The sequence below is a fragment of the Triticum aestivum genome, chromosome 6B (assembly GCF_018294505.1).
Source record: "Triticum aestivum cultivar Chinese Spring chromosome 6B, IWGSC CS RefSeq v2.1, whole genome shotgun sequence".
In the NCBI taxonomy this organism is placed as follows: domain Eukaryota; kingdom Viridiplantae; phylum Streptophyta; class Magnoliopsida; order Poales; family Poaceae; genus Triticum; species Triticum aestivum.
In genome coordinates this window covers 101,130,258-101,152,290 of record NC_057810.1, presented here as the reverse complement: position 1 = coordinate 101,152,290, position 22,033 = coordinate 101,130,258, and the positions used below count along the sequence as shown (strand labels likewise).

Sequence of the window (22,033 nt, the reverse complement as noted above, 5' to 3'; positions counted from 1 at the left end):
GCTACTGAATCTCAGGTCACAGCCATTAAGATTGTACAGATTATAGAGTAAAGCAACACCTACAGCACATTGATTCAAATAATTTCATGTACATCTTGTCCCAGAAGCTTGCACTGAGACCTTGAGGCTTCTTCAGTCAGGTTGCATTTCAGACGCATCTGAGTTTTGTTTGGTTTTCAGCACATGAACCAGTTGCAGCACCGGAACCGGGACGACATGCGCTCGGTCTTCCGGATGCGCTCCACCTGTCGCGCCAGCCAGAGTGCCCGCTAGTTCTACCTCGCCTCGACCCTCGCCTGCTTCCCCTCCACCTTGTGGCCCAATGGGGACAGTCTCTTGGTCATGTTGTTCTTCGCCCGTGCCCTCATTTGACCGGCCTGCACCTGACATATATTTGCACAATTACAACCAGCTGAGATTTGTTTCACAGTTTTGTTAAGAGTTCAAAATTTAGAGCAGAGCTGGTTAAGAGATGGCGTGGCGGCTCCGGCCAGAGTGCCGCTCCTCGACTACTCCTGACTGTCGATTGGCGTCATCTCTGTGCCTACGCCCCTCATCGACACCGATGACGACAACTGCGCTGCTGCTGGACGCCTGCCTGGGTGCGGAGCATATATGTCGATTCGGTAGAAGTTTTTGCTCTGCCGGAGATGGTCTACTTAGGAGGTTACATTCTATGCATCATTTTAGTTGATTTTAAATTTGCAGCGGCGTGTTTAATTCCTGTTGGCTAGAGTTCAGAAGATATTATTGCCGGCCATCAGAATTTTTCAAAAATAACACAAATAAGGTTTAGTACGAAGACTATTTTTGAGTTATTCACAGGAAAAAACAAACATGTGCCTTGTGCACTAAGTTCATGTTGCAGGATAATAAATTGCCTTTAATAATAAGTTCACTGAAACTTCAAAGAAATGCCATAGAACTATGGCAGTACTATGACATACTGAGTGCGTACTGACAAATGAACTTTCACTATTTTCATCCCATCAAAAGTTCAAATAACCAGATCATGACACGTAGGTCAGAGATAGACAAGAAATTCAAATGAGTAACAAACCAATAAATGATTCAAAAAATGTAGAAAGTGCCTTTAAAATTGTGTTATAACTTATAAGCCTCTCTAACAAGTGGCACCTCCATCATGTGGGCCAAAGGATGGATTTCGTACAATGACAAATAACTTCAATCTTCTCACAACTAAAAAACACATGGAAAATGATAATGAGAAGTACAAATGATATTCACCTTACTGTATATCATATTGAAGGATTTTACTGTTCCGATAAACGATTGCAATGTTCCCTCAACTTCGGCTCTGTCTCGGCATAGTCTTTGTTCGGATTATAGTCATACTGGGCAGTAGAGACTACCCTGTTAGTGCAGATATGCATGGGAATTTCAGATAGAAGTGTATAAATTGATTTTGAATATATGACCAAATCACAACTGTGTGAATAAGGAAATAAGATCCAGTGCTAAATTTATACCTTTGAGGCTAGCTCCTGAACCATCTGTTGCAGATATGACATCTTTTTGTTATACTCAGAGAGCTTCAACTCTAATTCTGCTATACCAGGCCTGCAAAATGATAATCAAACTCAGTGAAATGGTGTTTTTTCTTGAAATTGCTTGTCAACTGGGGGTCACAAGACGGCAACATATATCATACCATTTCTAAATTATATGGTTGCTAGAAATCTGCGCCTTCTAAATAATACAATTGACAAAAACATCGAATTGGGTGCACTTACAGGGGGGTAAATTGATTGTATTTGGACACCTTCAGGAAAATATAATGAGAAAATAACTAAACATTGGATGATTTAATTTGCCAAATGTCTGAAAGAAAGGACATGAAGCAAGTATGCATGGCCCAGTAAAACTACCTAAATTAGCCTAACAAGAGAGAGAACTGAAAAATGCTCAATGTTAACTTGAACTGACTTACATTTTACTCGATGAAAGATGACACAGATTCATATAAGCTTCTAGTAAATGCACACAGAAAAGGGGATAATCTGAAACTAAAAGTAAAAAATTACATGCAAATTGTACTTCCTGCATATAGGGGAAACCGTTCAAACATCACATTCGGCTGTCAGCAAAGAACTATGTAATAGGTAAGTGTTTTCTACCCCAGTACTGATAGTACTTGGTAAGGAAACAATAGTACAAATAGAGGAACAACAAACTTCAATCCAACTTGTGAGAAGCATGGGCTTGCATCAACCATCATTGAATCTTACCAAAGAAAAAATCAAGCCGGGTTCAAACAAAAGCACATGTCAGAACCTGCATATAGTGGCATTGAGAGAGACAGAGGGGAAGCAAGAAGGATTGGTAGAGAGAGAGAGAGGAAATAACGATATGGAGAATCTCATCTTGGCGTCATCCGCCACGCTCGACATTGCTTACGCACATGTCACTGCCCAGCCATGCCCGTGGTCCTGACCGCTGCTCCCGCCACTTGTGCCGGTTGCTGCGCCATTTTCATCGTGGCCACACGTCCTTCGAGCTGCCGCCCGTCAACATCCGGGGTGACGGAAACATGGGCTTCCAAATGCTAAATGAGGATTGCTCCTTCAGATATAGTCAGCAGAAAAAGTTGAAAAAACATATACCGAATGAATAATGCATGAGATTCTCCAAGTAAATATGCTATAACATTACACCTTATGACAATACACTTAAATAATCAACAGCAACATTACACCTTAGGGCGGCTGTAGGCTGGACGCGAGGCAGCTGGGCCGAGGCGAAGGCTAACGACCCATGGGATGAAGCGGACGTGGGACGCAGGCGCGGCCTCGCTCGATCCCGTGCGCGTGGAGGCGGCTGGAGATCGTTCGGGGCGGCGGTGCTAAGGGATCTTGGCTGGTGACGAAGACCAGGACGGACCAGGACGCCGGTGGAGCAACGGGAAGCTGGGACGGCGGATACGATGCGGGCTCCACGGATCCGTCTGTTCCTGCCGAATCCGGTGGCAACGATGGCGGTGCAGAGCATCGGGGCGCCGTGGCGGGGAAGACCTGCGCTCAATGCACCCGACCGCCGCTGCCAGGCTCACCGACATCGGCCTCGCTAGTGCCTCCAATGGCTTCCATGCCGCCGAGCTCGGGGCCATCGCGGCCGCGTCCCCCTGCCCCCGGTGGCCATGGCGTCCTGTAGTTTGGGAACAGAGAGAGATTAGTGGGGAGAGGGGGAGAAAATGAAGGAGGGCGTTGGGCGCGGTTGACCGGCTGAGGAGGTCGGCGGCGGCTTGCAGGAGCGCGAGCGACGACTGGAGGCAGGGTCGACTCGGGTGGATCGGGGGGAAGTGCACAAAAGGAGGAGAAGCGAGGAGCGGCGGCGCCGTTTTTCTCGATCTGGGAAGAGAAAGAAGGATCGGGGAGGCACGATTCACTTGGAATCGGCCCGAAAATTAAGGAGCTGATCGAGGATGCGGTTGTTTCCGCTGTGCGGGCGTGCAAACGCCAGAGTTTTCGTCCGCCCTGAAACATGTTCTCTTGTTTAATAATACTAGCAAATATGCCCGTGCGTTGCAACGGAAGAAAAAATTACACGTTGGTCAATATCCGACATATGAATGTCCTCTATTTTAACACGATGGCTCACCATGTTGCCAATTATCTTTCTTCTCACTCTCGTTGATGATGGATGCAATATCCACGTGATCGCAATGCATTCAACGTGGTAAAAAATGGGCTTGTCACTGTACGACACACTTGTCATTGTCTCGCGCAAGGGAATGTTTTGAACTTTGAAAACAAATCTCATCGACCATGGACTACTCGCCAACCCCAAGACATATAAAGAATTTCCAAAATTAATCAAATCCTAGATATAAAATACATCTGAATAGGAAGAGTTTTTTGAATCGACAAACATTCTTTTTAAATTTAGACATTTTTTTAAATTCACAAACATTTGTTTTTTAGACGAACATTTATTGAAATGCCTGAATAGTTTTTGATTTCATGATGACTCAGATTCACAAATATGTTTTGAATACACGATCATTTTATCAAGATCATGAACTTGATTTTATTTAACGACATTTCTTTCCAAATTATTTTTATAATTTGCAAATATTTTTGTAAAATCAGTAACATTTTTTGAAACCACGAAAATTTTATGATTTCCTGAACTTTTTTGAATTCACACACATTTTATAATTTCTGAAACAGCTTTTTCAAACTCGCAACTTTTTAATACTTGAAAATCTCAAATTGATTTAAAGAAGGAGAAAACAAAAACAGAAGTGAGAAAAGAGAAGACCAGAAAAAAGAAAAAAAAACAGGGCATTAAGTCCGCTGGCTGGCCCATGTAGGTGGGAATAAGTCATGAGAAAAAGGTGGAGGAAAATATTGGTAGAAGCTGGGGTTCGAACCCTCGCCTACAGGGCAGAAGACAATGCATCAAGCCACCGCGCTGCTACTGCGTCACTGCTATTTGTTGGATATTAACTCTATACAAACTCTGGAAACGACGGCGACTTTGAAAAGAAAAATCGAATCGTTTTCTTCACTTACAGGTGGCATAGCGGGTAATTTCTAGCAACTTCGGGGGGCGATTTTTGTGACGTACGGGCAGAAGCAATATCTGCTTTATTAGTAGTACGTATAGATATAGATATAGATAGTGTAGAAAAGCGAACGAAACTCTGCCATCGAGCGAGCGGACGAAACGTTCCACTGCGCGACAAAAAAAATTGATCCGCGTGATTAATGGCTTGCATGCAACGGCATGGCCCACGTTCAGCAATATTGCGTTCACATGCATTGGTTTGGCCTGCGGCAGCGCATCTTCAGGATAGAAGGAGAGGAGGAGAGGGGAGGAGAACGAGAGGCCTGGCGGCGGCTGAGGAGGTGCTCGCCGGCGAGCGTGCTCCGGCGGCCGCCTGACGCACGGGGTTGGATCGGGAGCGGCGAGTGGCCGATTCACCTCCTCGCGAGCCCATTGCCCTTCAAAGGTTCAAGATATGGTGCCGAGGACGAGCGGCCGATCCAGAAAACCAACCCCGATGGATTGATTCTTCATGAAGATACGCGCATACACAAAAAGCACACACCCAGGCAGCTGGATGGATTTTTCTTTGATGAGCGCACACACAGGGGAACTGTGAGCTGCCTGTGAAACAGCTTTGGCCTCACCACCAAGGACGGAATCACGGAAAGGCCAGCTTCATCCGAACCGACCGCAAGGACCATGCTCAGGTACACGCATATACATATACCAAGATTGATATTGACCGATGCTTGTGGTTGCAATTTCATGTCCGTCGGCGATGTATAGATGCTCATGATGAGCTAAGGGATAATAACGTGGGAACGTTCCACCGCTCAATTCTTACTGGATGAATCCTTGTAAGTAATCTATTTTCCCTACCCCTCTTATATCTACACGAAATTCAAGTGTGGTACACATGTGAGTATGATCTGCTTCCCTCTGTTGTACACATGTGGTTATTTATTATTGCTGATTAAGAATCAAGAGCCACTACATTCTTGAATATTCAGACTCTGTTATTTGGTTCAGGTTAAGCTTGATAAATGCAATTTACTTTTTCGTTCCATCTGACAATTTAGTTGTATTATTGATTTTGGCAATTTTCAGGAATTTTGAGGCGTCTTTGGATTTTAGCTTCCTCAATCATTCTGAATTATTTAATGTTAGTATGAGGTACATGCATGTGACTATGAGGTCATGGGTTCAAGTCCTGGAAACAGCCTCTTACAGAAATGTAGGGAAAGGCTGCGTACTATAGACCCAAAGTGGTCGGACCCTTCCCTGGACCCTGCGCAAGCGGGAGCTACATGCACCAGGTTGCCCTTTATGAGGTACATGCATGTGTTCCCAAGATTAAACCCGAGAAATGTGTAGTTGACCACTTGGTATGTTTGATTTCTTTAGTATATGCAGCGAAAACCACCATTGGTCATGATCTATTCTAGAGATAGATTATTAGCAGTGCAACATCCCTGTCGGTTCAATCAAATAGTTCAGCCTGGTCGGTTCTTACTAATATTTAAGCCAGCTTCAGTTTTTAGCCTGCTCGGTCATTCTGGATTATTTAGTTTCAGTTTTGGGTGCATGTCTTTCATAGAACAACAAACTGATTTTAGGTGCTAAAATAAACAGTAAACGCTACTTCATCATGTCGACTATTTGTAGAAAGACCATCCCTGTGGAGGAGATCCCGACTATCGATGTGAAGCCGGGGTGGAAGAAGGGCACGAAGAAGATCTTCCTACAGGGAAGGATCCGATTTTTCCATTGCAGTTATGTGTTTCAAAAGGCTATTCAGATGTAATTTTGTATATTAACACTATAGTACTCCACTATAGTCTATGAAGTTATATTTACAGATTTTTCATTTTTCTCATAAGACGAGGCACCATTTTATTTTAAAATATTTTTCTGAAGTAAAATTTGCGAATAAATTGCATGATGTTTCATGTGTGTGAAACTGTGAATTGCACTTTAGCTAAAAAAATTGAGATAACAAGGTGTGGAGGATATGAATGGTTGTGACTTATGGTGTTGCCCGGGGAGGCGACGGCGGCGGGGAGCAGCGACACATCGGCGGACAGCAACAAATGTGTAGCGCGCAGCAGCAGCGGTTGCACGTCCACAACGGACGAGCAACAACGCCAAGCAGGTGCAGGTGGGGGTAAGAATAAGTATAACTTGTCATGTTTAACTCATGGCTATCAAAGAGTAAGGATCACTTGACACTCACTACAGGAAGAATACATGGCCAACAAATAGTAAGGATCACTTGACACTCCCTACAGGAAGAATACTGCTGTGAGGATTATATACATTATATGTTCCACTTAGTTTCTCAGTTAGTATTAATTTCCTATCACTTCCCTTTTTTCTTGTAGGCAAGTTTTGAATCTAGACTTTGATGAGAAGTTCATCCATATATGGGAATTTTACCTTATATGTCCTGCCTCTGGTTTCACGTCATGACTAGTTAGAAAGTACCAGGTACGGATGTATAACCTATCTGAACTGTAGAAAGCAAGTTTTCATCGTTTGAGACTGTAAATAACCTAGGATAGAGACTTGAGAGGCCACATAATTATTTTACTTTGACATACCGAACCATGAAAATCATTGCCGAGCTTCAACATTTCGGTAAAAGATAACATGAAAAATCGACTACAACTAACCAGATTGTTAAATCCTGATGTGTTCTATGCTGAACTCAAAAAGTGTGAATAAGCAAGAAAGCTTCTGAAGAGATTAGTCCATCATCTCTTACGTAACTGTTACTGCAATCGACTCCTTTCCAAGCACTGGTAAGATCTTTCAACAGGTCTTAGAGACATCTCTCTTCTTAAATTTACCGAGATTTTATGTAGTTGATTTTCCGCTAATAAGGTTCATCATGCTCGCTGTTGTATTGTGCAGAAAGGCTGCATTCTATTAGTTTCGCATAGTCAATATATTGTGTCATCCTAAAGTTTGAATTCGGAATTTTATACCTGCAAAATTTTATTTCGACTGAGACGTGCGTTGCACGTGCATGCTTACTAGTTAGTATGTAAAGATGTAAAGATGTAAAGATGTAAAGACTAGCAAAAGAGCCCGTGCGTTGCAACGAGAGAGAAAATATAACACACACTCTTAACCCAACAACCATCACTCAAGACCACAATAGGTCCATCTCCTTTATTTTTGCGAGGCATCATATTTGTGTTGCCACTTATCCTCCTTCTCACCCTCGCCGGCGATAACCATCATATTTGCGAGGCCTTGGTGTTCACACAAAACAACAAAAAAACGTGTTTGAATATGGTTAATCCTAAGGCGTCTCTCTCTCCCTCTCCCTCCTTCGCTCTCTCTCTCTCTCTCTCTCTCTCTCTCTCTCTCTCTCTTTCTTGCTTTCTCTCACTCTTGCGATGAGAAATCTGTTGTTTTCCCCTGCGACATTTTTCAGAGGTATGCATGTGTAGTTATTGATGTTTTCTTTTCCCTACATGGTTATAGTGGGGTGTTTATTTGCAATCCGGATCGTCGCCGGTACGAAAGAAAAACGGATCTTGCGCTAGAAATTATAAGTTTGCTTTCAAAACAATATATTAAAAAGATTTAACAGGTAAAATTAACATCATATTTATATTCCACACATTTTTCTAATAAAATTTCATATATAATATGTTAAAATCGAAGTTACGGTTTAAAAGATACGGATAATTTAGAAAATCATTTGTTTGATTTAAATATATTCCAAAATAATATTAAAAATACTTAATAGCTAAAAATAATCTCATATTCATATTCTACATATTTTCCTAATCAAATTTCATATATAACATGTTCAAATCAGAGTTACGGTTTAAAAGATATGGATGATTTGAAAAAGTATTTGTTTGACTTAAATATGATCCGCGGATGAATTACCTAAAACGTCAGGGGGGGATTCGAAAAACGTAAAATAACGGTTCGGGTGTGACTTAAATCCGGACGGCGGGTTGATTTCAAGAAAACACATGGACTTTTGTGTAAAATACAAAAAAAGATTCATTTTGACTTAAAACAAGACTGCGGGTTGAATTCTCTGAAATAGAGGGACTTTTTTGAAAAATGCCATGACGGACGAAAGAAATCCATTTTGCTTTATTATTAGGTAAAGACTAGCAAAAGAGCCCGTGTGTTGCAACGGGAGAGAAAACATAACACACACTCTTAACCCAACAACCATCACTCAAGACCACAATAGGTCCATCTCCTTTATTTTTGCGAGGCATCATATTTGTATTGCCGCTTATCCTCCTTCTCACCCTCGCCGGTGATAACCATCATATTTGCGAGGCCTCGGTGTTCACGCAAAACAATAAAAAACGTGTTTGAATATGGTTAATCCTAAGGCGTCTCTCTCTCCCTCTCCCTCATTCGCTCTCTCTCTCTCCCTCTCTCTCCCTCCCTCTCTCTTTCTTGCTTTCTCTCACTCTCGCGATGAGAAATCTGTTGTTTTCCCTTGCGACATTTTTCAGAGGTATGCATGTGTAGTTATTGATGTTTTCTTTTCCCTACATGGTTATAGTGGGGTGTTTATTTGCAATCCGAATCGTCATCGGTATGAAAGAAAAATGGATTTTGCGCTAGAAATTATAAGTTTGCTTTCAAAACAATATATTAAAAATATTTAACAGGTAAAATTAACATCATATTTATATTCCACACATTTTTCTAATAAAATTTCATATATAATATGTTAAAATCGAAGTTACGGTTTAAAAGATACGGATAATTTAGAAAATCATTTGTTTGATTTAAATATATTCCAAAATAATATTAAAAATACTTAATAGGTAAAAATAATCTCATATTCTACATTTTTTTTCTAATCAAATTTCATATATAACATGTTCGAATCGGAGTTACGGTTTAAAAGATATGGATGATTTGAAAAAGTATTTGTTTGACTTAAATATGATCCGCGGATGAATTACCTAAAACGTCAGGGGTTTTTTTGAAAAATGTAAAATAACGGTGCGGGTGTGACTTAAATCCAGACGGCGGGTTGATTTCAAGAAAACACAGGGGCTTTTGTGTAAAATACAAAAAAAAAACGATTCGTTTTGACTTAAAAAAGGACTGCGGGTTGAATTCTCTGAAATAGAGGGACTTTTCTGAAAAATGCCATGACGGACGAAAGAAACCCAATTTGCTTTATTATTAACTAGCACAAATGCCCGTGCATTGGGAAAAAATTATGCTTCACATGTCATGGGAAAGATTTCGATCTATTTATAATGGGACAACAGTTTCTTATGAAAAAAATATGTATCATTTCAGGATCACGAATTCACGACACGGAGCTTAGGGCATGTGGTATGATTCGTAGTAAATGATCTGATTGACAATGTTTTCTTATGAAAAACTTTTGATCTATTCATAACATCATGACACTATAAAGAACATCAAAAGTAATGAAATTGAATAGGTAACAAAAATAACAATGTGCGCTTAAACGGAAAATTAAACTGATGCGGATTTAGTAACGAATATTAATACCTATGGCAACATTTGGGAAAAAAGTTCTAGTTCATGTTGGCCGGGTCCAGGAATTATGTCAGGGGACAACGGCGGCTTATGTAAAAAAAGATGCATTATTTGAAGATCACGACAGGGAGATTAGAACATGGGGTATGATTTGAAGTAAATTGACCTTATTGACAACATTTTGTTATGAAAAACTTTTATTTTATTCATAACATCATGACAATATAAAGAACATTAAAAGTAATAAAAAATACATTCTGTATTTCAACGGAAAATAAATTTGGCACAAATTTAGGAATATTAATGCCAATTGAAACGATCTACCAAGCATTAAATCATTGTGTGTCCTCTCCTTTGATTACGGGGACTCCTTCCTATAAATTCCTTTTTTTTGTTTAATGCAATTCCCAATGCAATGTCCTCCTTTTATTCTTTAGATGTTACACTTGTGCGCCTATCCATAGATGGTACGGTGCAACTTCCTTCTTTTAGGGATGCAATGGCAGCTGCACTTAATCCTTCGGATTTGTATTTTAATTCTTTCATATCAGCCCACAGTTTCGGGTTCCTTTAATTATACACCATGCAAAGTTCAAATATCTGCCCACAAATCTCCTTCATTTAATTATGCGCCATGCATTGTTCAAATATAATCACACAAATCTCGTAATACAATACTCCCTCTGTCCCAAAATTCTTTTGTTAGATTTATTTAGATACGGATGTATACTAAAACGTGAATAGATACATCCATATGTAGACAAATCTAAAACAAGAATTTTGGGACGGAGTGAGTACTTCCTTTAATTATGCACCATGGAAAGTTCAAATATCAGCCCACAAATCTCGTAAACACCGACGTTTTATTGCTCAATCATGCAGTGTGCAAAGCCTCTCCCACCTTGCATATGAGGAGTCCATTCAATTAGCTCACGGATGTTGAAGGTATATAAATTGATGAGAATCAATTTTTTGTAGCAAGGTGGGACTATTAAACATCTATTTTTGTACCCGCTGATCATGCTTACTTGCATTGACGGACTTTAGCCCATCAGCTGGAGCGCCGGGCAGAGTCCCAATTGTGTGGCCTTTGTGCTTCTCCGAAATAAAAATAATACAACCATCTCAGATCAAGATGGGTTGGTTGTCTAGTTGGTCATGGTAGTCAGAGTGATATTGTGAGGTGTGGGGTTTGAATCCTAGGTTAACATATATTTTTTGCTGCATTATTATTAGGTCGAAGGCACAACTTAGCAGCCACTGGGCCACAACGTTGCGCGGCCCACATACGAAATTCTGGATGAATATTTTTTTATTTACATAAACATAAAATTTTAGTACCACCTCGGATAGAAGAAACTATATCTGACATACGAAAAAAACTTAAAATTTGTTGACTGACCAAACCATGACGGACCAAACCAAGAATATCACCTTCTTTTAATAGTAAAGTAAGTATATATATATAAACTCTATTTAATACCCTGGGTGAGGAATAAGTAATTCTTCACCCTGGTCAGTCGATCACTGTTTGGTTTAACCCAGCACAAACCGATGTAAAATTATAGCCAAAATTGATTGTGCCGCCGTAATTTTACGTTGACGCTGGAAGGTCACGGGGATTAGGAGCTAGCCCACCCACCCCATACATTTTTTTCAATTAATTAATAGATGGGAGCGGTTTCGTCTGAACGCCGACAAGCGGGCGGTGATTGGCGGAGGGCTCGACGGCGAGGTAGTCCGCAGAGAATTCTCATCGGATGATTCCCTCGCTCCCCTGTCCATCACTCCCATCTCCCCCTTTCCTCTTGTGCGACTGGGAGGCCGACAGCGGCGGCGGGGACAGAGCATACAACGATTCTGCGCTGGCGAGCAATCCCAAATCACCAAGCCAGATTTACTATGTCCTCGACAGCCGGGTAAGGCACAGGTTCTCCACTTTTCTCACGCTCCCTCCCTCTTCATCTCTCTGTTTCCCGTCCGTCCCCTGCTCACCCTGCTAGATCTGAATGATTGCCTTGCAGGGATGAAGGTCATGCTCGCGGCTCGCCGCGTATATCCAGAAGCAATGCCACGTCCGCCCACAATTCCATCCAGGCTCGCTAATCTGCATCCATGTTTCTTTTCTGATCTCTTCCCAATCTGACCTGTTCACATAATTTTATACGACCATATTTTAGATAGGCTTTTGATGAGTGCACCATGTATCCATGGTTGCAAAATGATTCCTGAGATTTCCTTGGTAAAATTTCTGGAATATTTTAGTTGTACATAAATTGGTTGTGCCATCATAACCATTTGTTTATTCGCTAGTATAAAAATACCAAAGTGAATTCTCTATATATACATACAAGAAGCACCTCTTTAATTAGTAATTTGCTGGTAGAATCATCGATCTGTTATTACTTGACATAAGAAAGCTATTACAAATGCTATAGGCAATTGCATGGAAATTGATCTGAGAAATTGTTGTCGAGATAGGTAATCAAATACTTGAGAACAGTTGCTCTTTAAGATTTCCTGAGCTTTACTCTGGGTGCTCAAGTGAAGCAATTACTTCTCACTGAAGGATCTGTTTCTTTACTGGACTGGTCATGTTGTTCCTATTTTCTCTTTTATTCAGATATACCTCGGATTTCTAGATAAGAAAGAGGTATGCTGAACAAGATTCAGGTCGTGCTAAGACATCAACAATCTATGCCGACAAGCCTCCACTATCTATTGCAGAAATGAAGAACTGTACGTGTTGATTGCTTATCCTGAATATGATTTGGGGCGAATAAGGCCTGACTAGCTTCTAAATCTGCTGAACTGTACTGATCGTGGTGTCATGGTGTGAAACTAATTTTTCTTTTGCTCTTCTAAAGGCCATCTCACCTTCGCAATGATTCATATTTTGCCAGAGGAGATGGCTCAGTTGGAAATTATGTTCTGCTTCTTGATTCTTATGCTAATTCTCTGTCTGTTTGTAGGATGGCTGGTGATGTTCAGAATAATAAGGGAAGTGCCTTAAACCTGAATATCAAATGAAAAGTTGAGCTGCACGTTGGGGTCTGTATCCTTGCCGTGGTGGCTTGTTATTGATACAGTCTTTTATATTTGAATGCCCGCTACTCTCGCACATATACATATCTTTCATTATAGATGCAAATTTGGAGTCACTTAAATTTGCTTGCCTGCCATTTTACTTAGCAATCTGCAAGAAAAAGAAAGGCACCATAGATTGTTTGGCAATAATGATCGACATAAATTAGCAGTCTATATATTTATTAAATTCTGAATTACTTGTCCTCGTGTCTTTAGTGATATGGTTGCTTTGCCTTACAATCAAATTTTCAATTAGTAATGGTGAGTACAGTAGACTGTTTAAGCAACTAAGCAACTCAAGTCCCATGGTGACTACAAATCATGAGTGGCCGCTGCACTAGTCTCGTATTTTGGTGTGAATAGCCATATTTGAATGGATAGCTCTACAAGATAGGAAAATAGTTTAGTGTGCATTGAAACAATAGTTACAGAGTTTTGCCTTTTTGTTTTGTTTCTGTGTACTTTTGATTCATACCTGCAACATCGTATTATTGGTTCATGTGATTCTGATGAATTTGGTACATGCAAAATCCCTCTGCGATATCTTTGATTTCGACATTGTTACCAGTTTAGGGTATTGAAATCCTGTTAATCCTAAAGTGTTATATGTGCTTGTGTGTTGGTGTCCTCTACATGTTTGTTCTTATACTTACGAGAACTGAAAATATTCTGTTTTTCAGGTATCCGTTCAAGTGGTTGATGGCTAATGTATGATGGATAAAGAGTCGCGTCTTGGTATTTATGGTATGTACGTGTAGTTTTAAATTGAAATTTCAAAACATCTTTTACAAATAACCAGTAGCAAAATCCAGGTTGTGAGAAGAAAAGTGGACCTCAATGCTACCGTACAATTAATAGGATACTATGTTGCTTCCAGCCCGTGGATAAGAATGTTTTAGTCGCTGGGGTCCTAGAGAGATTGGTGAACAGATGAAGCTGATGGGAGATCTCTGGTCACCTGCAAGTTAAGCTAATTTAAGATCAAGTTCGACAGTTATTTAGTTTCAAGTTCAGCAGTACCGCAGTAGTTAGTATTCAAGTTCAGCAGCAATTTTGTAATAGTGATTTCTGAAATTTTCATGCTGCTGGTTAGTTACTGCTAAGTGGCATTCAATTGTATCAGGACGAATTTTATTTGTAATCTCAAGGCTGGAATTTGTTTTAGTGAGATATTTCCTGAAACCACTACATGGAATATATTTATGACACCACATTGTTACTCCGTGGTTACCAAGAATGCCTTGTGTACAGAATGAATTAATGGCCTATGTTTCTTATGTTTACCAAAAATGCCTCGTGCAGAATTGACATAGTGCAGCCGGAGTACACAAAACTGCCTATGTTAGTTAAATCAATTAGGAGTAGCATATTTCCATGCTACAGCCGGTGTACTCAGTCCAATAGAAATAGTAGTAGATCAAGACGTAAAATACCTGGAATATAGGAATGCAGCCTTATATCTAAACAAATCAGGAACACGTCACTAGCAAGATGGGCCAGATTACTTCCTCGACTCAAAACTCTTTTCATAATCTTAGGGCGGCTTTTCTATACTGGCACATCGATGCATGCATGAGGTAATATTACGGTGCTCCTTTTGCTTTACGGAATAGAGACGGGTTCCTTCTTCAAACAGTAATTTTACCCCACATGTTTTTGTTTCTTATGTTTTGAATTGTGGACGTGGGAGATAGGCTGGAGTGAGAAATATATATACGGTGGCGCTATTTTATGCTAGCGCGCATATTCGCTTAGCGTGCGCTCCGACCGATGCTAATTAGGCGGGAGTGTCGCGCGGAGAACCTGCACCCCGTTTCTAATTTGATTGAGAGTAACGGCCTTTGCAAAAAAAAAGTAACACGCTTAATTTTATTACCATGCGTGGTTCGATGTATCCCGATTCTACTGGCACTAGTTATTGGTCGTAACCGGGAGTAGTAGAGATAGTAATGGATAAAGATTATTTACCACGACTTATTGGCCGGGAGTAGTAGAGATAGTAATGTATAAAGATTATTCACCATGCAACGAGTAATCCAACGTTTGAGCTCTAATCATAGTAAAACCTTGCCAACATGTAGTAACGAATTACTGCACACACTATTTAGCAGTGTAAACCTAGTAAAATCAGGTCTATATGGAGTAATGCCTTACTACATGTCCAAGGTTTGAGCCCTAATCATATTAAAACCTTGCTAACATGTAGTAACGAATTACTACGCGCACTAATTGGCAGCAGTAAAAATGATGGAGTAGATGGTAATGACTAAACCTAGTAAAATCAGCCCTATATGTAGTAATGCATTACTACGTGTGCTCATGGTAATTATAGTGATGGTAATTCGTTACTACTTCCAGCAGGGCCAATTACTAGATGGTAATGCTTTACGACTTCTGCAGGCCTAATTTATTGATGGTAGCAATTAAGCGGCTGGGCTCTTTTATGGTGTTACAGTCGTAGTTATGATGAATTAATGGTCCAAGGGATTATATAAAAAAGAAGAAAAAATTGGTCTGCGTTGTAGTCGTGCAAGGGATTGGCTAATCATAACTCGTGCCTGATTAAGCGCGTGGACGACGGGTAACCATTACGGTCGATTTCATGGTAAAGTGCGCGCTTCGCCTAATTAGCGTGTATCGGCCGGTTGGATCCATGGCTGGCCGGAGCGTAGGCTAAGCTGTAATACGAGTACGCTTAGTTTAGCATGTCTATATATATATGGACAAATTTTATCTACCATCAGTGGTAGTTACCATCACTTGAGTTTTGTATGTTGTATGTAGTATCTGTCAAAATCGAGAGTATGCACGTGTAGTATGTAGTATATAACGATGTTTAGGTAGTACTAGCAAAAGGCCCGTGCGTTGCAACGGATGAACAACAAAAACTCACAAAAATTATAATGTCTGACATAAAATGCACTCGTATGAACCGAAATCAGCAGCGCTCGGATATTATTTTGTCAACACAAACAGATGGGGTTACAATGGGTACGAATGCTTGAAAATTTTAATCAAGAAAATAAAAGAAGAAAAAAAAATATGGAACAAAAACCATCAATCCTGTGCATGTATCCAACTTCGTCGAGATGAAAAGGAAATGTAGAACCAAGCTCGTCAATCGTGTGCAATTGTGCATGTAGATACGGAGAAGCAAACAGATGCATGCAACGGCCATAATTAAGCATTTAATCCTTTTGTAGCTTTCTCGTTAAAAAAATCCTTTTTCTAGCTAATTCCTCCTAAGTTAGTTAACTTCTTTCTTTAATCTCGTTTTTTGCATGGCGAGAATCAAGCCTTGAGTCTCCAGCCCGCGCTTGGGCACCAGCCGTCTCACACACAGGCAACGCGTGTCGTTTGGCCGCTCTTCCCTCCGACCTTATCTTCTCAGCCCCCTCCTCTCATCCTCTCGTCTCTTCCCCACACCTTTCTTCTCCCCATCCCCGATTCCCTTCTTTTCTCAGCACCCGATCCATCGTGCACGCCGCCCGCTACCGGAGCTCCAACGCGCCTCTCCTCCTCCCTCGTTTCTCTCTCCTCTGCCTCTCAGTTCTTTCTCTTTTCCCTTGTCCATGAGAAGGAGCACGCAAGGAGCCTCGCCGCTGCTGCCACCACCACCACGGTTGTCTTCACGCCACCGCCGCCTCCGAGTTCGCCAGCCGCTGCTCAGATCTGCGGGATCCATGTCCCCAAGCCGCCGGTGTCCGTCCTCCGTCCCGGATCTGGCTTGTCCACGCCCTTCGGCCTCCCCTGCGACCAGCGCCGGCACCCTCCCCACTGCCTCGTCTACATGCGTGAGGACAACGATGACAGCGCCACCATCGACCGTCTGGGCCGTCCCTTGGCCTTGCTCGCGTGGGCCGCCGCGTGGGCAAGCCAGTCGTCGCCGGCGGGAGCGACAGTGAACGGGACTACTCTTTGCATTCTCTCTATCCCGTCTGCATCTCTGTTTTCCTCACCGGACTGACGTTGAATAATACCAAATTACAGGGTGTTATTTGCATAAGCGAAACGTTTTCTCCTATAATCCACTTAAAATAGGATGGCGGGTTTAATTACTGAAAACACAAGGTCTTTTTTGAAAAAATGTGTGACGTACGACCAGAAGCACTCCGTGCTTTATTAGTAGGGAAAGATATATACTACTTTTTAGGTAGTATGTACCATATTTTAAGCATACTCTTTTTTACGTACAGATATGTACGTATTTCATAAATATAACAAAAACTATGGGCTCGTATGCAATTTTTTCATGTAACTTGTTTTGAAATATCTTATATATAGTATATGAACATATTTAGAATGATAAAGTAGTATATAAGGTATCACATGATAGTATATGAGACATGTGGGGTAACTACCCCCAGGTGGTAGGATGGATTTTCTGGTAAAAGATTAGGTAAAAGATTTAGGGGAGAGGGGAGATTTTCTGGTTTTTTCCATAAAACCGGCCGTTGGCCTCCTTTGGTTGCCAATCACGCAATTCCTAATTTCATGCCATTTTCTTCTTACAAGCGTGTAGCGTTGTCGGTGCCCTTGTCCCCCACCCGCCGCCACAACCTCGCCCGCATCCACCCCCGCCGCCACTCGCCCCCGACTCGGGCTCCTGCTCCTGATCGAGGCTACGGTGGCAGGCTCCGTTGAGGTGAAGCGTGTCGATTCGAAGATGAAGCGGGTGATGGAGGAGGAGCGGTGCACGGCGGCGCGGACCGACCGGACGTTCCGACCGATGCGGCGGAAGGAGGCCCTCGACTCTAAGATGAAGAGGGCGATGGAGGACGAGCGGTTCGCGGCGGCACGAGCGGACCCGAGGTTCCAACCGATGCGGCGGAAGGAGGCCAAGGTGGCCCTCGACTCGAGGTTCATGGCCCCCATGCTCACGGACCCCATGTTCGATTCTTCAGCGGCGCCGGTGGACAAGCGCGGCAGACGCCGCAAGAAGAGCGCCAGGGACAGGGAGAACCCCATGCTGCATTACTATCTCAGCCAAGAGGAGGGGGACGAGGAAAAGACAGAACAAGAGAAGCTGATTTGTCAAGAGGAGGATCATGAGGTGGAAGAAGAGGATGGGCTAGAGGAAGAAGAGAGTTCCGGCAGCGATGATGAGGAGGACGGCAATGACCAGGTTCCAAATCCTGTCATCTTCATTCCTCTAAAAACAATCGGATCTTACATGTGGATACAGCAGATTATGCAGGCTCACCGCTCAAGTTATGATTATTTTTCAACTTGTGGTGTATGTTTGTGATTTTGCTTGTTCCCAACCCTCATCCACCCCTCCTCCTCCCATCTCTTCCCTTCCTCGCCGTCGCCTGAGGCAGCCACCGGGCAAGCCCGGGGCGCCAAGGATGGTGGCGGCGGGGCCTCGGTTGCCCTGCTTCTGCGTGGGGAACCTCGGATCTGGAGCGGTGGCTCCATTGGCAAGGCACGGCCGGCTAGCAGTTGTGCGGGCGGTGTATCTGGTGTCCCGGCCGCGCGGGCGGCAGGATCCGGTGGTCGTTGACGGCCGGTGGCGGCTTCTGCGACGATCGGTGCGCGCGATCTGGCGCCTCCCCTCCTCTCCTGTTCGGCGTGCGGGCCAACCTGGTCGCGCTTCCTCTTGGTCGCCAGTTCTGTACAGGAGGCGCTGCTGGTGGCGGGGATCTAGTTCGGGCGAAATCCCTAGCCGGCCATGACCGGCCGGGCCGACGGCGACGCCTGAGGGCGTCGTTTCCCTCCTTGGAGGCGTCGGTATGGACTGATCTCCTCACTTCACCTTCCCCTACGTCTCCCGGGCGAAATCCTTGGCCGGCCATGACCGGCCACGCCGACGGCGACGCCTGAGGGTGCCGTTCCCCTCCTTGGAGGCGTCGGTATGGACTGATCTCCTCACTTCACCTTCCCTAGGTCTCCCGGGCGAAATCCCTAACTTTGTTGGGCGGCGGCGGCGCTCACAGCCCCGTTCCCTTCTTGAAGGCGCCGCTTTGAGAACTTTGGGGTTGGGTGGCGCTTGTGGGTGGTGGGCGACGGCAGTGGTGTGGCCCTATCATAGCATGGATTTACGTCCGTTGCTTGGAGATGGACTCGCGTAGGTGGAGGTCGTCTGGCGTCGTGGTGGCGTCAATGGCGGAGGACCTGCCAAGGCTCGTGTAGGTGGAGGTCATCGTTTGGCATCGTGGTGACGTCGATGGCGAAGGACCTGCCAAAGTTGTCACCTCAATCTGCTCTGAAGCTGGACCAGTGGAAGATGGCGGCGACGACACATGTGAGTGCGTCGGACTGGTTTGAGCCCCGGGCCCGGCAGATGGCTCGGGCAGGGCCTCCGGCTTTAGATGTTAGGTTTAGGTGAGAGGTCTAGGTATGTGGCCCAGCTTGCACCCCTTCATCATTTGGATAGGAGTAGCGGCAGATGTTGTTAAGATGGCGGATTCAGGCATATTGTTGTCCTACTTTGTAAGGTCCTCGAGAATAACCAATAAAATGGCCGCATGCATCTCCCCGATGCAGAGGCCGGGGGTCATCCTCCTTTTCTAAAAAAATGTTTGTGATTGCTCTAGTGTCAGCGTTGTTTTTTTCTTGTAGAGCATGAACCTTATTGGGCAATGTCTGCTAGGGACAAAGGTATGCATGTTTCTGTAACCGTGCAATTCCATATGTCAACTATAAAAACAACTTTTAACTAAAACTATTGATCTTAATATTCTGATGATTTTCTGCAGCTTGCCACATATAGATAGTTTTATTGCCATTACGGGTCTTATGTTATGTCTTCTTATATGTTGGATCTCTGTATGGTTCCGAAATTATCTTGATGAGACACCTTGCTTGTTGTATTTTTCTTGTCTTCATGACAGACATTTTCCTTACATTACTTCTAATTCATTGACTTACTTATTTATTTTGCAGTACTCTGTGGGCTGTGACATCGCTCATTACTTGTTGGCGAGGCATGATGATACACCTGTGATTGACAAGGAAACTCACAGGCTTGCTGCTGTGAATATGGACTGGGATCATATTAAGGTGTGTTCCAATTCAAATTTCTATTATCTTGACAAGTAATCCGTCTGCCTGAACAATTTCAGCCATGTTCAAAAGGCAGTTTTATTATTTGAATTGCATGAGAGAATCACCTTGAAGTAATGTGTTTTGAGGCCAGCTTGTTTCTTTTCTGTGAGGTTAATGTGCATTTTTCTTGTTCTTGCATTTGTGTGCAGACTTATATAAAGCAATTAAGGGTTGTTTAGATGGAATACATGCTAGTAAAACAGTAAGAAGTTCTGAAGAAAAAAACTATGTTGTTTTGTTAGTTTGTTAGGTTGAAGTACGATGCATATATTCATGTAGTTTGGCTTAAAGATGTTTTCATTTCTCATCTTTTTGTTTTGTTCAAAACAGGTGAAATCTCTATTACTAAAATTCGCCTGTTTTCAGTTGAGATATAAATGCACCAAATTTAGATATTCAGGACTAAGAACAAATTCTGAAGTGATGTCAAATTACTGGTTCTTTGGTCCAGACATCCTCACACAATGATGACCTTTATATATAGTTATAATGTCCATATTTATCTATACCCAAATCACCGCAACCATCATCATTTCTTTGTATCTTAGGTGCTAATTGCCAATATCTCATACCCCTAAGGATCTGTTTCGGTAAGGAATCTAAATTTGAACCCTTAGAGTGGAACTGAATCACAAAACTTATCAAAGAGATGCCCATTACTTAAACACACTTGTAATGATTTTTTTGCATTTAACTATGTTTATTGTTTGTTTTGTTAAGTATTCAAGCACTTCCTATGATTTTTGCAGCACCCCAACAAAATACTTTGATAATAGCCCATATTTAACTGGACGAAATCCTGCGTTTTGCTAAACTGAAGATCCAAACAACGGAACACACCCCTTGGGCATATATAGTTTGTGTTGCTCATAGAAACTTCTCTTAGGCTGCTTGGGCTAAATGATAGTGTTCCTTTGTTTTTCCCTTTCAACAGGCGGTGGACTTGTATATGGTCATGACATCCTGTATCCCGAAAGGTGGGCGAGTTGTATCAGTTTCGATATATCCAACAGAATTTGGACTGAAGTGCATGAACATTGAGGCAACTCAAGGCCCTTCTGCTCTTATTGGCGCTGATGGTGATGGTGATGGGGATGAGGATGGGGAAGATGATAACAACGATGATAACGATGACGATGATGATGGCGAAGAAGATAGTGACCTTGACTATGAGACTGAGAACAACAAGCTCCGTACTTATGAGCTAAACAAACTCAGGTTAGCAACAAAGCATAGAGATACCTTTGTTGATTATCATCTTGTTTACTTTCCTATTTGTCTGGGACTTACCGAGAAGAGTTTGAATGATTTTTTTAACAATATACTCCATAATATTCTCTTGCTAAATAACATATAAAAATGTTCAGATCCTGTGTAAATGTAACTATGGCGGCTTTTCCTTCACATGTTTAGGATTGTGTGCATATATATGTCCATGGCCTTGTCTATCCATCTTTGATATTTACCATATGAAAACGTTGCTACTTGCCAAGGTTCTTTGCTCTGCTCTCTGATGATTATATTGATCTTGCTGCAGGTACTACTATGCAGTTGTGGTGTGTGATTCTAGTACAACTGCAGATCACCTATACACAACTCTTGATGGTACTGAATTCTTGAAAACGGCAAATGTGTTCCACGGACAAGGTACCCTATCCCACACAAACAGATATGCTGCCATGATATACAAATACATTAAACATAATAACAAACAGTAAACAAACTATATACACAAACCATTTTCCGAATCTTGGCACAAATAGATGAGCGGTACAGGATCCGTGCCCCGTCCTACCTGCTATACAAATCCTCTTTGCAGTTCTACTCGTACTTTCTTCATGATTTTATGCTGGTTTTGCTATTCTCTGTGTCATAA

General features: G+C 42.4%; 1 protein-coding gene and 1 long non-coding RNA gene across 2 annotated transcripts; both read left to right on the top strand.

Annotated features, from left to right (window-relative positions):
* Window positions 1-13,452: 13,452 nt before the first annotated feature.
* LOC123133665 (uncharacterized) lies at window positions 13,453-14,292 on the top strand. The gene is made up of 2 exons (XR_006465342.1): window positions 13,453-13,854; window positions 13,923-14,292. It is a non-coding gene; the product is annotated as an uncharacterized lncRNA (long non-coding RNA).
* A 2,224-nt stretch (window positions 14,293-16,516) lies between these two features.
* LOC123138907 (pre-rRNA-processing protein esf1-like) lies at window positions 16,517-22,033 on the top strand. The gene is made up of 5 exons (XM_044558754.1): window positions 16,517-18,235; window positions 19,996-20,112; window positions 21,092-21,375; window positions 21,695-21,804; window positions 21,921-22,033. The coding sequence occupies exons 1-5, from the start codon at window positions 17,777-17,779 to the stop codon at window positions 22,031-22,033; spliced, it is 1,083 nt and encodes a 360-aa protein (XP_044414689.1). The 5' UTR covers window positions 16,517-17,776.